Source organism: Sebastes umbrosus, chromosome 16 (assembly GCF_015220745.1).
Source record: "Sebastes umbrosus isolate fSebUmb1 chromosome 16, fSebUmb1.pri, whole genome shotgun sequence".
Classification (NCBI taxonomy): domain Eukaryota; kingdom Metazoa; phylum Chordata; class Actinopteri; order Perciformes; family Sebastidae; genus Sebastes; species Sebastes umbrosus.
In genome coordinates this window covers 14430321-14447445 of record NC_051284.1, presented here as the reverse complement: position 1 = coordinate 14447445, position 17125 = coordinate 14430321, and the positions used below count along the sequence as shown (strand labels likewise).

At 40.4% G+C, this 17125-nt stretch overlaps 2 protein-coding genes across 2 annotated transcripts; one reads left to right on the top strand and one right to left on the bottom strand.

Annotated features, from left to right (window-relative positions):
• Positions 1-1087: 1087 nt before the first annotated feature.
• On the bottom strand, positions 1088-3428 carry LOC119474523 (CD209 antigen-like). Its single transcript, XM_037746565.1, has 6 exons — positions 3273-3428; positions 3045-3164; positions 2549-2812; positions 2295-2458; positions 1520-1665; positions 1088-1400 (listed from the first exon to the last, which is right to left on the bottom strand). Exons 1-6 carry the CDS (start codon positions 3328-3330, stop codon positions 1253-1255), a joined length of 900 nt encoding a protein of 299 aa, XP_037602493.1. The 5' UTR covers positions 3331-3428; the 3' UTR covers positions 1088-1252.
• Positions 3429-6369: 2941 nt separating this feature from the next.
• On the top strand, positions 6370-16344 carry LOC119474522 (serine/threonine-protein kinase Nek9). The gene is made up of 23 exons (XM_037746564.1): positions 6370-7143; positions 9201-9378; positions 9462-9517; positions 9607-9677; positions 9791-9896; positions 9989-10120; positions 10230-10340; positions 10426-10490; positions 10604-10654; positions 10764-10956; positions 11044-11188; positions 11274-11474; positions 11640-11686; positions 11816-11977; positions 12070-12178; positions 12270-12431; positions 12585-12752; positions 12831-12890; positions 13000-13187; positions 13293-13451; positions 13581-13685; positions 14522-14575; positions 14668-16344. The coding sequence occupies exons 1-23, from the start codon at positions 6934-6936 to the stop codon at positions 14848-14850; spliced, it is 2916 nt and encodes a 971-aa protein (XP_037602492.1). The 5' UTR covers positions 6370-6933; the 3' UTR covers positions 14851-16344.
• The last annotated feature ends 781 nt before the right edge of the window (positions 16345-17125 follow it).

Genomic DNA, 17125 nt, shown 5'->3' with positions numbered 1-17125 from the left:
ACCGAGTCTCCTCCATGTTTCACATTAGGTACAGTGTTCTTTTCTTTGGATGCTTCATCTCTTCGTCTGTGAACATAGAGCTGATGTGACTTGCCATTTTGTCTCATCTGTCCAAAGGACATTCTCCCAGAAGCTTTGTGGCTTGTCAATATGCATTTTGGAAAATTCCAGTCTCGCTTTTTTATGATTTGGTGTCCTCCTGGGTCGTCTTCCATTAAGTCCACTTTGGCTCAAACAGTGACGGATGGTGCGATCTGACACTGATGTACCTTGACCTTGGAGTTCACCTCTAATCTCTTTGGAAGTTGTTCTGGGCTCTTTGGTTACCATTCGTACTATCCGTCTCTTCAATATGTCATCAATTTTCCCCTTGTGGCCACGTCCAGGGAGGTTGGTTACAGTCCCATGGACCTTAAACTTCTGAATAATATGTGCAGCTGTAGTCACAGGAACATCAAGCTGCTTGGAGATGGTCTTATAGCCTTTACCTTTAACATGAAGGTCTATAATGTTCTTTCTGATCTCCTGAGACAACTCTCTCCTTAGCTTTCTGTGGTCCATGTTCAGTGTGGTACACACCATGACACCAAACAGCACAGTGACTACTTTTCACCCTTTAAATAGGCAGACTGACTGATTACAAGTTTGAAGATACCTGTGATGCTATTTACAGGACACACCTTAGTTTAATATGTCCCTATGGTCACATTATTTTACATCTTTTCTAGGGGTACCATCATTTTTTGTCCAGGCCAGTTTCATTAGTTTGTTTTTTAAAATGATTCTGTTGAACCACAATTCAAAAGCAACAGCTGATTTTCATTAGTTCATTTTCAGTAAATTTTTATTTATTATTACTTTTGTCAGTTTCAAGTTATTTCAGTGACCATTGTGGGATTTTCTCTCTTTAACGGAAGGGTACCAACAACTTTGCCTACGTCTGTATATGCACAACTGTAAGATTAATAATGCCGTTAATGAGGTTTCTAAAACTGAATGATACCACTCTCATATCTGTTCGTTAAGTATGAAGCTACAACCAGGAGACGGTTAGTAACTGAGGCACAACTGCATTGAAGAACCACTGTTAATATATTCCATGTATTTATTTAAGACCAGAGAAACTTGCATGCAATCAATGCTGATATGGAAAATAACTGGGCCTTCTCTTCTCATATGGTGGTTCCAGCTTGTTTGACATTATGGAGGCAACTTCTTTGGGGAGACTCAGCCTGGATATGGCTCTCCACAGCTAGTTGGGGTCCATTTCACATAACCGTTCCTTGTTTTCTTGGCAGTTTGCATCAAACCACGTTGCCCTAGGGTTGGCAATGTTCAAGACAGCTGCACAGTCCTCACCCACTTCTCCATGGTTGTTTGGCTCCCCTTGTATCCAGTACCTAAAGCAAGGCCCAAGTTATACTTAATAATAATCAGAAAGCACATAAGCGTATTCCAAAATGTCAAATTATTCTTTTAACACACAACAACGCTGCATAGTAAGTCTTAAAGCTCTTACCCTCCATCTTGCAGAGTCACATTATTTAACCACACCCATTTGCCCTCTGTGTGAATATCTGAAAGGCCAATCCAAATGCCCCCTGAAATTTTCCACCAAGGTCGAATGCTTGAATCCTGTTTAGGTAGGTACTCAAAAAGGTTGATCTAGATAAACAGAGTTTAAACAGCATCACAGTTTGTTACTTATACCTTTACCATATTTATTAGCAGTGCAGGTCTAGATAGCAACTGATAAGATACTGAGGGGAGCATGCCTCAAAAAAAAAATTAGCTTTCACATACCAACTTAACATTATCTATGGCTCAGGTCTTTTCATAGCAGATCATTTCAAACGTCAGGAAAAGCTTTGATGTTATGGCCGCAACCAGAGGAGTCGCCCCCTGCTGGCTATTACAAAGAATGCAGGTTTAAGGCACTTCCGCGTTGGCTTCACTTTTCAGATCCGGAGGTAGCCCACTGGTTTAACACTGTGGGCCTCAACCCCCAACCTGCGATGCTCTTAGTATCAGAAATCGCCTCTTTATACTACTTCAATTACCTTATATTCCTTAATGTTTCCACTGCAACGTGACTGTGTGGGAAAGCAGGCCAACTTAGTGGGTCAAACTACAATAACCTAAGTCATCTAAACACTGCCATGAGGTGTGTCTCACAGTTTGAAAACCTCTGCACTACAGTATATATAATAGGCCAACTAGTGCACATTAAAACATCAAGAATAACTCCACCACTCTTTGGTCTCTTGTTTTCAACCACATGATACTGGACTCACCTGCTCCTCCAAGCTATCAATCACAGCCAGATTGCCTCCACGCCTGACACAGTCCGCCCTGCTGTCTGCCCAGTTCTTTAAGGGACCGGATGCTGGTGTAGCATGGAAGTAGCACGATGTGTTGAATAAAAGCCATCCTGACTGGCACCGTCCACAACTTTCCACTGTTAAAAGAAGAAAATGAGTTAAAGTCACAACAAGTAGAAAATGTTTAATTCCAAAAAGCAAAAAAAAATAATACAATAGCCTCTCACGTATATCAGATGAATCGGACTGCAGTCTTGCTCTCTCCACATCTAGTGTCTCAAGCTGCTTCTGAATGCTGTCGCTGAGGGTCTTGTTCTGCTCTAACTGCAGTTTTAGTTGCTGATGGCTCCTGAGCTCTTCCTCTAATGCTTGTTTGGCCTCTTCTTGAGCTTTAATCGCTTCAGTCTGCATTATCTGAAGTTGCCTCACCTCTATGATGAGCGCTTGTGCTGTTATTTGGTGTGGAGCGGATTCCTCACTGCCTTTGCCACCTGTGATGAGAAGAGGGCCACTTTATTCATCTTATAGGTGATTCGCAGAAAACGTGTGTATTTACCAAATCATAACATTGAGTATTGAAAGGGTGAATATACTTGATCGTCTAAACTTGGTAAATATGTCCATAGCTTAGATAATGAATTGTTTAGTACAGTGTACTCCAAACTGACTCTAAACAAGTGAAGTATAGAGACACAACACCTTCCTTGGATCAGTTGTACTCACAGTAAACCCCAATAACAATAGCAGTTAACATCAGAATAGTGTTTAGCAGTCCTAAACACACGATCACACATGGATACAGTGGAAGACTTCTGGACCCAACTCTGACCATGCGCGTAGATCCTGAACAAACAAGACACTTTGATGTAAGCTCAAAGTAAACAACAGATAATAACGCAAATATGTTTTCTAAAAATCATTATGAGGACAGTTTACATAATGCAAGCTTACCATTATTTCTCGTGTTATGGTGTAGTGTATCTGTGCTGCAATCATCATTTGAAATCATGTCTGGATATCCGTCTGGTCTTCGGGTTTTTACTCAGAAATCCCCCCCTGCATGTCACTTTTATCTGTGTGAGGTGGCTGCTCTGTCAATATTACAAAACTGTGTGTATGTGTGTGTGTGTGTGTGTGTGTGTGTGTGTGTGTGTGTGTGTTTGTCTGTAGTTGAATTCCCTTTAACCATTCTCTTTCTCTCTCTTATGTGAAAATGTCTCCTGAAAGCCTTTTCTTTTTGTCTCTCAGATTATTACAAAAAGGCCCATTGATGCAAATAATGAGAAGTTCATTTAATGTACTTTTCATGTGACACACTGATACTGATCCACGGTGTGCTGGTGACCTCTAATGTGCCGCCCACATGGGGCAAAGATCTAATCACATGGGTGGTTGGCGGTGATGTGATGCACTCTACGTCTTGTAGTCTGGGTTGTGACCTACCAGTGGGTTGTGGGAGACTGTAAAAATGCTTATTCGTAACCCCTCCTGCTGCACACATATATGCACTATGTGTTGCTTTGAAATTAAATTACAGTTTCCCCTTTATACCACAGTAACCATCCCTCAAATATATCTGATAGATTGTAAGACCATTGCAGGTTTTTTTTGTAATCCATGAGTACGACAGCTTTATGACAATATTGGATTTTTATATGATTTTTGTATCAATGTGATACCTTTCTACTCTGATTTGAGAGGTTGTTAATTTAGTGGATCAGCCAAAAACAGACATTCCTGTCTGGCTATATTATCCATTAACAGTTTTTAACGAATGAATGGATGAATGAATGAATCATTTTCATGCCTCGTCATTTACATAACCCATCCCTCATGGGATTATTCAGACGCATTAACTAACAACAAATCAAACCCTCCGGCATGTTCGCCCACCATCATCCAACAGCACAATACACCAGCATCATCCAAACATAAATATCATCCAGACATAATCGTGAACATGAAGCTCTCACAAATAATGCTCCAGGATATATCCCACAATGGAAATACAACAAATAAACAGTCACAGATATACAATCACAGTCCCCTAAACACAAGACACATACATGACAAAAAAGGCATAAGAGTCTGAGGAATTAATCTATCGTATGTTACTCTCCTCCTCCTATCCCATGCTCTTGAGAGATATTCAGAAAATAGAAAACATTATCAAACAGATATTAAATCAAGGCTCCAGTCTCCATACCTATCAAATCCAAACCAGGAACATGAACTTTTTAAAATAATATTTGTTGTAAATCATGATATAAAGGACAAAATAAAATAAAATAAATTTCATTCTCAACCTCCTTTAGTTCACAATATGAACACAGTCGTTCGTCTTCAATTACCTCTGTATCTTTCTGTTTCAATATGTATGTAGTGGTAATATAACACTGAGCACAAAGTGACCTCTGACTTTAAGGCAAATTATTTTTTTTAATATTTTTCATATTTGTAATCTTTCTGAAATAAACAGTAAGTTCTCAATTTTGGCTTTTGCCAGATTTCCTCTGCCCATGATTGTATGCATTTAGCCCGGACTTGGCATTTAAACTCCTCCATTATACCAGTAAAATTATTCATAAAGTGACAGGATTTTTTTTACTCACCCCTATGGTAAGTGTCATAGGATCTGTAAAAAATAGTGTCACACTGCACCACATTAGTCCTGATAATTTGGTATCAAATTAAAATTGGGTACGGGAACTTTATAATGTGAACAGCTCTGTGTATATGACACTTAAATTCCATTTGCTACTCGTGTAACGTCTTTTATTTTTATTTATAGTTGCTGGAGTAGAGCAATGAGGGGGAAAAAACATTGATAAGTATGTAGATATTTTTTGAAAACTCCAAAGATAGAGTTTAATTTGATAGTTTCTGGGTTTGAGCCAATGCCTATAGAAGGAGGCTAGGACATGGGTCTTGGGGTATGGGGTATAACGCATTGGCTCAATTTCAGCGAGTACAGGCCATCGTATCGTAAATTCGTGAGCCTGGTTTGATAGCTCGGGGCTTATGCCATTTTCTATCAATAGGGAATCATGGGAGGGAGGAGAGAGGAGATGGAGGAGCAGCCCAGTTGGTGTTGAGGCAGCCTGGCCCATGCCCGGCCAGTTGAGGAGTTTTTTTTTCTTTTCTTGTTTCTTTTATATATATATATATATATATATATATCTTTTTTTTCCTTCTTTTCCTCACAACAAAATAAAATAAAAAAATAAAATATGGATAAAACAAAATGGAGAGAAAAATAAATAAATAAATAAAGAAAGAAATAAAGAAAACTTTAAAAAAGCCAACATAACTGGCAAGATCAATATCATGTGACTGTATACAGTGTGTGCGCTTGAGAGGGGTTGGGGTGGCTGGCTGTCAGTCAGGGTGCAAATCAAATTAAGGCAAGATTAAAAAGAATAAGATAAAATAAAGTAAAAATAAATATAAATAGGTAGATATATGAAAGTAAAAGAATGATGGATAAAAAGATGATGTTTTAAAAGAGAATGATGGATAAAAAAGGATGACGTGGTTGTATGCAGGCCAGATTGTTTCTTTTATATATATATATATATATATATATATATATATATATTTGTTTTTCTTTTTTTCCCCTCTTTTTTCCCTTCTTTTCTTCATAACAAAATTAAATTAAATTAAATATGGATAAAACAAAATGGAGAGAAAAAAGAAAGAAAGAAAGAAATAAAGAAATAAAGAAAGAAATTAAGAAAACTTTAAAAAAGCCAACATAACTGGGCTTGAGAGGGGTGGGGGTGGCTGGCTGTCAGTCAGGGTGCAAATCAAATTAAGGCAAGATTAAAAAGAATAAGATAAAATAAAGTAAAAATAAATATAAATAGGTAGATAAAAGAATGATGGATAAAAGGGATGGTGTTTAATAGGGTGATGGATAAAAACATGCTGTTTTAAAAGAGAATGATGGATAAAAAAGGATGATGTGGTTGTGTGCAGGCCAGATTCTACTGCGCATGTGTCATACCCCTGAGATATGACGCGTTGATGACGCATGACCCAGCCTCCTTGACGAGTTTTCGGTGTGCTGTTGCTTCTCTAGTCGAGGCAGACGAGACCAATCGATTTTAAACATTTGGTAACTTGTTTGTTTGTTATACAGACTTACTGGACCTTTTTAATGTCATAACATTCACACAAACAGTTGGATTTTACTTCGGTGCTGTACTTTCTTCTTGCTAACTTGAACGTTAGCCACAAATCAAGCTAAGCAGACTAGCATTACCGGAAATGTTGACTTTCAGCGTAAAATACAAGACAACACGCTCGGATGAAACACCTTTTATTTTGAAATTTTTCAAAAAAGAGTTTACCCATACGTCCTCATTTTTTGTTGTGTAAGCTTGACGCTTGTGCAACTATTTGCACGTATTTTGCTGCGTTGTATTTTTCTTACATTGTGTGTATTATTGAGTAGCTTTAATGTTAACTTAACACGTGATACTTTGACAGCCCTGTTTGTTGCTAGCAGACACGTGTTAACATGTTGTTTACAGTTTAGTAGTAGTAGTAGTAGGAGTCTATAGGGGAAGAGTTGTCGTTATAGGCCTGCTCGGGTTATTTACATCACTGGATGACAAAGTCTCTAAACAGAAACATGTCCCTGGGAGACTATGAGAGACATTTCGACTCGTTAAACTCAGATCTGGGCGGCGGGTCTGTGGTCAGTGAGACATCCGCGTCGAGCACGTTTAATGGCGAAGAGGAGAAGCTGCACTACATTCCGATCCGGATCCTCGGGAGGGGGGCGTTTGGTGAAGCTACTCTGTACAGGAGAACAGAGGTATGTTGGATTTATGTCCCAGCACTGTTTGTGTTTAAAAGACACTGATCACACATTATGCCATGCAACAATCACTTCCCTCCATGAAAACGTGTACATTTACCATCACTGTAACAACAACAAGGCAAGGAAAAAGACATGTCTAGTACAAAGAATGGGCCCCTTCTTGTCATTTTTTGAGAAAACGTTTTCCTTTTTTTATTTAATTTATTTATTCATTATTATCATTATTATTATATATTTTTTCTCTTCTATTTTTATATTTTTATATATGTGTATGTGTGTGTGTATATATATATATATATATATATATATATACATGTGTGTGTGTGTGTGTGTGTATATTGTATATTGGTGAAGCAACTCTGTACAGAAGAACAGAGGTATGTTGGATTTATGTCCCAGCACTGTTGTCTGAGTTTAAAAGACACGGATCACACATTATGCCATGCAACAATCACTTCCCTCCATGAAAACTGTGTTGTTTATTTATTTTTTTTACTTTATTGCCATTAATACAAATTAACAGGCAATTAATCATCACAAAACAAAACCGCCTTGAGACTGGGGGGGGCTCACCTGACGTACATGTACACAAAAACAAAGTAACGCCCCATATGGATGGAGTGCACACACATCCACCCACAAACATACCTACAAAAACTATACAGCAAAGACAATTAAGTACAGGATTCCTGACTAAGGTATTCTATAACGAACATCCATCTCCTTTTAAAAATAGGCAGTTTCAGTTGTACCTGGGCACTCATGTTTTCCATCATGTGCACCTGTTTGACCTTTTGTAACCATTGAGCAATTGTGGGAGGGTTAGTCTTCCAGTTAATAGTGATCATTTTTCTTGCAACCATCAATCAGATATGCAGAACATAGCACTGATCTGTGGTAAACAGGCGTTCAAGGTGATACTTCCAGTAAAACTGTGTTGTTTAAAGTGTAAATTTACCATCACTGTAACAACAACAAGGCAAGGCAGCTTTATTTGTAGAGCACATTTCAGCAACAGGGCAATTCAAAGTGCTTTACATAAACATTCAAGAACATTGCGACAAAGTGCAAAAGAACATTAAGACATAATTAAAACAGTTATAAAAACATTAAAGATTAGAAAATAAAAACAAGCTAAAAAGAAAAGCTAGGATAGAAGCTAAAATAGAGTATAACACACAAGGGTAAAAGCTCTAGTGCAGTATATACAAAGGTGTAGAACAAAGCGCTACAGGAACAGTTTTGTTCCAGCTGCAATTGTTCACTTAAATAAGTCTTAGCAGCTTTTGCACATTATTTATGGAAGTTTATCCCTTTTCTCATTTTATTGTGTCTTTTCTGTCCTGATATTTCAGTAGTTTTTTATATTGTTCTTGTGGCCTTCTCTCTTTTTGCTGGGTCCTGATTCCAGCAAGCCTTTTGAGTACCCTTTGTCATGTTTTTTGGTATGTCTGTCTCTTGTCTGTGCTCTACCTCATTGTCAATACGGATGTCATCCTCTATTTTTGCTGCAAAACAAATCTACCTACGGGTACAAATAAAGTCACCTGAACCTGAACCTTATTATAACGACTGCTTACAGCGAAAACATACTAATCAGATATATCAGACATGTCTTGTTAATAGTGCTACATCTTGTTTTCTAAGCGGATCATAATGATTTACTGTACAGGATGTGTCTGGCTAACTGAATTGCTCACTGTTCCTCTGTTTCCATACCCCTGTGAGAAATTCCTGAGTGAGAGCTAGATAAATTACTTTCCCATGCCTTTGCCTCTTTATCCTGTAGTCCAGTTGGCTGCATGCACTGTAGTATATGGGTTTGCAGACCCTTTCATGCTACCCTTCCCTTCAAAAAATGATTCTGCACCAGTTATATTTTATAAAAGTTTTCTGTTCTTAACCAGAGAAGATTTCCCTTGTCAGTCTATTCTGTAAGCTGGTTATAAGGACTGTAGAGAAACTTCAACCTGTGCATTCTGTCATCTGGAGGGACAAATCTGGACACTAATATTGTTATTATTATTATTTGATGACACGTCCCCCCCTAGGACAACTCTCTGGTGGTATGGAAGGAGGTGGAGCTGACCACGCTCTCCGAAAAGGAGCGCAGAGATGTCATGAACGAAATAAGCATCCTCTCCATCCTGGAGCACAACAACATCATAGCCTACTTCAATCACTTCCTGGATAAAAACACCTTGCTCATTGAGTTGGAGTATTGTAATGGTAAGTGAATATCATATCCACTCTGAAGATGTGATCGAGATTAGTTTGAATGCTTGTTTATCTAAACGGCCTTCTCATCACAGGAGGAAATCTGTATGATAAAATCAACCACCAGAATGGGAAACTTTTCTGTGAAGAGGTATGAGTGCAACATTGCAGGGCATTTATTTTATGCAAACAGACTATTCTCTATTATATGACATCGTCACCTTTAACATGTTTCTTTAGGTGGTCATATGGTACCTGTACCAAATTGCCTCAGCAGTGTCCCACATTCACAAGGCTGGGATCTTACACAGGTAAGATGTTCTGCACGTTTTCATGCCCTTATCTATGGCATCTGCAGGACTTTTTTTAAATTTAGTTTCTAACAATGTTTTTTTGTTAATTGAACCATCCTTTTTCCTTGCAGAGATATCAAAACTCTGAACATTTTCCTGACCAAGACTGACCTCATCAAGCTGGGCGACTATGGGCTTGCAAAGAAGTTAGACTCTGAGTTTTCAATGGCAGAGACTGTAAGTTGTGATTCCCCCCCTAGCATATTTAACCAGACTGGCTATGATTTAGTAAATATTAAATCATTTTTTTTCTTCTTCTGTAAATCCAGTGTGTGGGAACTCCATATTATATGTCACCTGAATTGTGCCAGGGATCGAAGTACAACTTCAAATCAGACATCTGGGCCATGGGTTGTGTCATTTTTGAAGTTTTGACTCTTACAAGAACATTTGATGCAACGGTAGGTTTGTTGACTTGCTAGAAAAAGTTTTTATACTCTACTTTAATCAGAAAATTTGAATTCTTTCCCCACTACAGTTAACTCATTTTGCTGCTGTTGTGTCCACCAGAACCCTCTGAACCTCTGCGTGAAAATAGTCCAGGGCAACTGGACTATGGATGTGGACTCTGATGTTTTTTCATCTGAATTGATTGAACTGGTGTATGACTGCCTCCGTCAAGTGAGTGTCAGGAAAACAAATGGTTTGAGATAATACTGTGTGCTAAGCAAAACTGTAAAGTTCTTGTGATGTTTTTGTGTCGTAGGATCCTGCAAAGAGGCCTACATCTGACGAGATCCTGGACCAGCCTATCATCTCCTGCCGCAGACAGTAAGTTGAAGGGGAATAGAGTGTTTTCGTTATTTCCTTAATAAGAAAATATTTTTAATAATGTTGAATGAATTAAAGTCAAAACACCCACTGACAATGTCATTCTCTGTTAGGGAGCTTGAAGAGCGAGTTGCCCTGCTGAATTTAGCAATGAAAAAGCCAAAGTAAGTTGTTAACACTTGTTTCATTTTCTCCACTGTAAAAGCCTATCCATGGTCCTTTAAGTACGATTTTGTTGCATAAAACTGATTGGTTGTCCTGGCTGTACCACAGGCTGAGTACACAGACTGACACCCCCGTTGCCGTGGTGACCACACGCTCAAGGGAGGTGTACTTCTGGGGCGGAGGCAAGTTCACCCCCCAGAAACTGGACACGTTTAAAGGAGGCAGCAGCGCCCAGCATGTGTGTGCAGGGGAGAGTCACTGTGCAGTGGTGACAGTGGAAAAGGAGCTGTATACCTGGGCTGTAAGTATTAATAATCCATCACTCTGGGAGAAATATACTGGATCCAGTTGTTCTTATGCTTCACTTCTTTCTCAATCTGGTTTTCAGAATGTCCAAAGTGGAGCCAAGATGGTGGGCCAGCTGGGACATGGAGACCATTCCTCGTACCGGCAGCCAAAGAGGGTGGAGAAGCTCGCGGGGAAGGCCATCCGACAGGTGGCATGTGGGGCTGACTTCACCGCCTGTATCACCGGTGAGTGATGAAAGCTTCCAGCAAAAACAGCAACTTTCTCCCGTAAAGATACATTTTGAACCCTCTTCTTCTGCTGCTTTTGAAGATGAGGACCAGATGTACATGTTCGGGTCAGACTATTACGGCTGCATCGGAGTGGAGGGTGAGCTCGGCATGGAGATTTTGGAGCCAGTGCTTTTGGAGTTTTTTGAGGAGCGGCCCGTCCGTCAGGTTTCGTGTGGAGACAACCACGTGGCAGTCCTGACTCAGAATGGGGACATCTACACCTGGGGCTGTGGAGAGTATGGTACATAGAGTTGCTGTATTTACTGTTGTCTTGAGCTGATTAAGCTATCTCTGCCATGTTGTTTTTGCTGTTATAGCTGTAGCCAGCAGGTGGAGATAGTGGCCCTTCTAATATACAGTCAGGCTGAGTGTTCTTAGTCAAATTTGCTCTATTTTCCTGCTGCAGGGCGTCTCGGCCTGGAATGTGAGGATGACTTTTCTTCACCGATGCAAGTAAGATTTTGTTTCAGTCTGTCAAGAGGCTAAAACCTTGCAGGAGCCAGTAAGATACAAAGTGTTTTAAGAAATATGATAGAATAGTCTTATTTGTAGCAATTAATGACTGTTGTCTGGTTTTCCCAGGTGGAAATCCCTAAAGGCGCCACCATCTCCTCGGTGTCATGTGCCAGCGATGGAACCTTCTTTTTAACAGAAACTGGCAAAGTCCTAGCATGTGGAAACAATGAATTCAACAAGCTTGGTCTGAACCAGGGAATCTCTGGTCTCAAAAACCACCCTGGAGAGGTACTGGGTTATACTTAAAGGACTGTAATAACAGAGACTTTAGGTGATGCAGCTATGTTTTATACGTTTTTATTTTCTGTACACCACACCAGGGTTACCAGGGGATCCCGTACATCACCACACTGACTTTGGTAAAGCAGCTGTCAAGGTTCAAGATTCAGGCCATAGCTCCAGGGAAGACCCACACAGCTGCCATTGATGGTACCGTAAAAAGAGGCTGATGTTTCTTTTGTAAGTGAAAGTTTTTACCATTTCAAAGAAACATCATTTCGTATGATTTCTGGATTTGCAGTACGTGGTCGTCTGATCACCTTCGGTTGCAACAAGTACGGACAGCTGGGTGTGAAGGACTTTAAGAAACACCAGGGTGTCCAGCTCCTCGTCGGACCCTTTGGAGGGAAGACGGTGACCAAACTGTCTTGTGGAGACGGTTTCACCATTGCAGCCACTGAGGGTAAGAACACGTACAGTCCTGTGGTGCATCTATGGCAATAATATGTACATTTTTCTGATTTTATGTCAAGGTTTGTGGCACTTTTATTTCTTTCCAAATGCCCCAGATCTTTGGTCCTGAGGCTATATCATCACCCGTTTTTGTTTCTTGCAGACAATCAGATCTTTGCGTGGGGAAATGCAGGAAACGGGCGACTTGGGATGCCAGCCGATAAGGGATTTGGTTCTGAGGTATGCCCCGCCATGCCAAGGCCTATCTTTGGTTCCCTCCACCATGTACCGGACCTCTCTTGCTGTGGCTGGCACACCATTATCATAATGGGTTAGTAATCACAACCAGACACTTGCACAGTGTACTGGTGCAAACAGCCAACGGTCTAACATATTTTCTCCTTTGCAGAGAAAGTGCTCAATTCCAAGACTATTCGCTCTAACAGCAGTGGACTCTCAGTTGGTAGTGGTAAATACTTTTCTTTGATGTATTGATTAATTTTCTTTGCTTTAAGAATACATTTACATGTGCACCTGCAAGTTGACATTGTTGTGTTAATGTATTTATGTATACATAGGACTGGGCCAGGAGGCGTCTACATCAACAGTGGATCTGGACATAGAACCTGGTTCAGAGACGGGGGGTCGTGACCGGGGTCTTGGGGGTACAATGGAGGATAATACGGAGGAGTGCTTCATGGCGACCTCGAGTATGTCGCTGGCAAGTCAGACTGGGGACAGCTCCTGCCCTCTCTGGCTTAGAAAGGTTTGTTATCATGAAAGCACCGTAAAGCATCATAAGCATCATAAAACGGAAATCTCTGAATGTAGACTCACAGTGTTCTAATTCAGGGAGGTTCTCATCCAACAGGAGCTTGAGAACGCAGAGTTCATCCCAATTCCAGCAGAGTCTGAGTTATCCACTCCTGACCAGCTCTCTTCTATCTCCGAGAGCGTCACTCTACCTTATGAGGAGCTGAAAGAGCTAACGGCTGCGGCATCAGCAATCAGCGCTAAGAAAGACCTGTCGGTAATGCCAATATAGCTGTCCTTTTTCACTTATGTAGACATGAATTATGTGCCCCAAATAAACACTTTTTAGAATGTTACAGTACTGATGTCTATACTGTGTAACACTGCATTTTGAATTGTTTTTCAGACTAAGCGAATGAGCTGTGATAAAGTCAATGGACTGGAGGAGGCTGACGTCTGCAAAAAAGGAGAACTGGGTGCATGCTGCAAAGCAAGTAGCGAAGTCACACAGGTATCAAATCTGTGCACTCAGCACTGCAAATCATGATCTAATCTGTACTAGGGCTGTCAATCGATTTGATGATTGTCCATAGTTAATCGCTTCTAATCGCAAATTAATCACACATTTTTTATCTGTTCAAAATGTACCTTAAAGGGAGATTTGTCAAGTATTTAAAACCCTTATCAACATGGGAGTGGACAAATATGTTTGCTTTATGCAAATGTATGTATGTATTTATTATTGTAAATCAATTAACAACACAAAACATGACAAATATTGTCCAGAAACCCTCACAGGTACTGCATTTAGCATAAACAATATGCTCAAATCATAACATGGCAAACTGCAGCCCAACAAGCAACAACAGCTGTCAGTGTGTCAGTGTGCTGACTTGACTATGACTTGCCCCAAACTGCATGTGATTATCATAAAGTGGGCATGTCTGTAAAGGGGAGACTCGTGCGTACCCATAGAACCAGTTTTCATTCACATATCTTGAGGTCAGAGGTCCCCTTTGAAAATAGTCATAACAGTTTTCCTCACCAAAATTCAGCGCAAGTTTGGAGCGTTATTTAGCGTCCTTCTCGACAAGCTAGCATGGTTGGTACCGATGGATTCTTTAGGTTTTTCTAGTTTCATATGATGCCAGTATCTTCACTCTAGCTTTACAAATGAGCCCACTACAACCTAAAAATCGCAAGTTGCATTAATGCGTTAAAGAAATTAGTGTCGTTAAAACGAATTTGCGTTAACTCACGTTAATGCATTATTATCACTTTAACTTTGACAGCCCTAATGTGTACATCCCATTGCAACAGTATTTGACACAATAGCTTATTTTGCAGCTGCGAGAGACAGTCGCTCATCAAGATTTGAGGATCCAGATGCTCGAGAAGCAGGTGAGACATTATTCCCAAAAGCTACCTGTCCGCCTCAGTGCTGAGTTCGATCCTTGTGCGTGAGTAACAGCATGTATTCCTGTCGCCTCTAGGTCAATGAGCAGCAGAAGGAGAACGAAAGGCTCTGGGCGGCAATCAATCGCTCAACGCTACGGGAAGCAGGATGCGACAATAACGGAAACCGTCCCTCCGATGCCCGTATGCCCGGGGACGGAGGAGAAAGAGGAAGCGGATTCAAAAAACACGGGGGCCGATCTGCAGGTGCCAGCGTGTGAGACTTTACCTGCAGGTGTCCTGATTTATGGGAGAAATGTCAAAACTCTTAGCACGTACAAGCTGGTTAGATGGGGAGTGGAGGCTCAGTTAGACATGCAGTAGAGGGTGCATTCACAGTGGTTACATACAGTATGCATGTTTGATAGAGCGCTACGTTGCATTATTACAATCCGTTACGTATGTAATACTGTACTGTACACTCTCATATGCACACTTGTGTTCACCCGGGTGCAGTGATCTAGCTCGTTTCTCCACAGACTGAAATGTTGGCTGGATTCAACATGAAGCACCCGACACCTGCGAGAGACAATCATCATAGTGATCATAGTGTTACTCTGCAATGTGAATGTTAAGTCCATGTTTTGGTGGTGTTGTTGACTTTAATTGATGTCAGCATTGAGGCTCAGTGCCTCACGTATTAGTATTTATCAAATAACAAAAAAAATCTTCTGCAAATAGGAAACTGTTTGCTAATGCATCCAGAGAGAAGTTTCCTCTTGTCAGTTGTTGGTAAGAGATGAGCTGTCAGGATGTTGTCCAGATTGATCATGACTCATGTCATCTTCCAATTTAACTTTCTGATGTGTCATTTTTATTTTTAATACATTTTAATTTCATTTGATATTTCGTAAAAAGTGCCCAATACAAAATAGCCTCTAAAACACATTTTCCATATTTATCAGACATGTTCGCTCTTACAAACATATTATAATTATGTCATGCAAATATATACTTCTTTTTTTTTTTTTTTTTGCATGTTTTATTGTCATGTGAAAGTATTTGTGTGAAACACGAAACTACTGATTTCATCTTTTTTTAACAACTACTTTTAGTTACTTTTTCTTACTGTCTTCTTTGACTCTTCAATTCTTGTTGGGGCAGCACACACATGTAGGTCTATCTTCTTTGTGACGCATATGAACACTTGGAACAGTTTTCTCTGAATGTGGAAGCATTTATGATATAGCTGACCCTGCAGCTATAATGTTTCTTATTGCATTTTTTAACCGTTTTGAAATGTTGTCTGATGTTTTTGCCGTATTTTTCATCATTTGTGAAAGCAAATATGTAATTGCATTTTGTTTGATGTCCTTTGGTTATGTTTATTGTGCGTGTTATAACAAATATGTGGGTGTGTGTGTGTGTGTTTAAAACCTGTTGTCATGTTTAGCTTACAAGCTGTTGATTGTGGTCGGTGAACTGCCGGATGTCAGCAGCATAATAGCGGCAGTATTTTCAGGCGGTAAAATGCAACGTTAAATACAGTCCGAGTGCCTTAACAAGCTGTTGATACCAAAATTAGTGCAAATACGACAACGCTGTGCCTTAGGTGACATTTTTTTTATACAGTATGTTGACAGCATTTATTTTTTCAGCAGTTAACCAAATATTGTAGAGATGTAACGATTGTATAAACACTTCTCTCACAGTCACACTGTTGCTTCATGCTTTGTGTTAAAGCCATAAATAAAACTAACAGCTGTCTTTTGTTACGCGTGTATAGTCGATATTTCCCACAATGTAAGCTACAATACACTGCAGCTATTTCTATTTGTTCATATTGACGTGCTATTCTTGTAAAGAGGCAAAACTATGTTAGACAGTTCTGTTTAGTTAATATGGAATAATAGTAATACATTTTATTTATAGAGAGCTTTTCATGAAACTTTCCAACAAAGACAAGGAGACCGCTGTTCGTGTCCTGTGCGTCAATCAGCTGTTCCGTCATGTCCCCTGTTCACAACATCCATCCATTTTCTTCCGGTTATCCAGGGCCGGGTCGCGGGGGGAGCAGGCTTAGCAGGGAATTCCAGACGTCCCTCTCCTCAGCAACGTTTTCCATCAAATTTGGGGCAAACTCCCATGACCCCTCCAACAGCCATGCGAGGGTAAAGAGCTGGTCCTCTGTTCCACGGCCAGGATGGAATCTGCATTGCTCCTCCTGCATCTGAGGTTCGAGTCTCGGAGAATCGGTTGAAGTCTCCTTTCCAGCACCCTAGAATAAACTTTCCCGGGCTGGCTGAGCAGTGAGATACCCCGATAATTGGAGCACACCCTCCGGTCCCCCTTTTTAAGAAAGGGAACCACCACCCCGGTCTGCCATTCCACAGGCCCTGTCCCCGACCTCCACGCGACACTGAAGAGGCGAGTCAGCCAAGACAACCCAACATCTCATCCAGACCCAGCGCCTTGCTGCTGAGGAGCTTTTTGACAACCTCAGTGACCTCTGCCAAGGATATGTACAAGCCTTCCCCTGAGTTTTCAAATTCTGCC

Excerpts from the sequence above, each read along its gene's own strand:
- LOC119474523 (XM_037746565.1), bottom strand. The coding sequence starts at position 3,330 with ATGATTTCAAATGATGATTGCAGCACAGATACACTACACCATAACACG. Across the intron at positions 2,813-3,044 it reads TATTGTTATTGGGGTTTACT|GTGGCAAAGGCAGTGAGGAA; the intron begins GTGAGTACAACT and ends TTCTCATCACAG. Across the intron at positions 2,459-2,548 it reads GTCCGATTCATCTGATATAC|TGGAAAGTTGTGGACGGTGC; the intron begins GTGAGAGGCTAT and ends TTCTTTTAACAG.
- LOC119474522 (XM_037746564.1), top strand. The coding sequence starts at position 6,934 with ATGACAAAGTCTCTAAACAGAAACATGTCCCTGGGAGACTATGAGAGA. Across the intron at positions 7,144-9,200 it reads CTCTGTACAGGAGAACAGAG|GACAACTCTCTGGTGGTATG; the intron begins GTATGTTGGATT and ends GTCCCCCCCTAG. Across the intron at positions 11,978-12,069 it reads TCAAAAACCACCCTGGAGAG|GGTTACCAGGGGATCCCGTA; the intron begins GTACTGGGTTAT and ends ACACCACACCAG.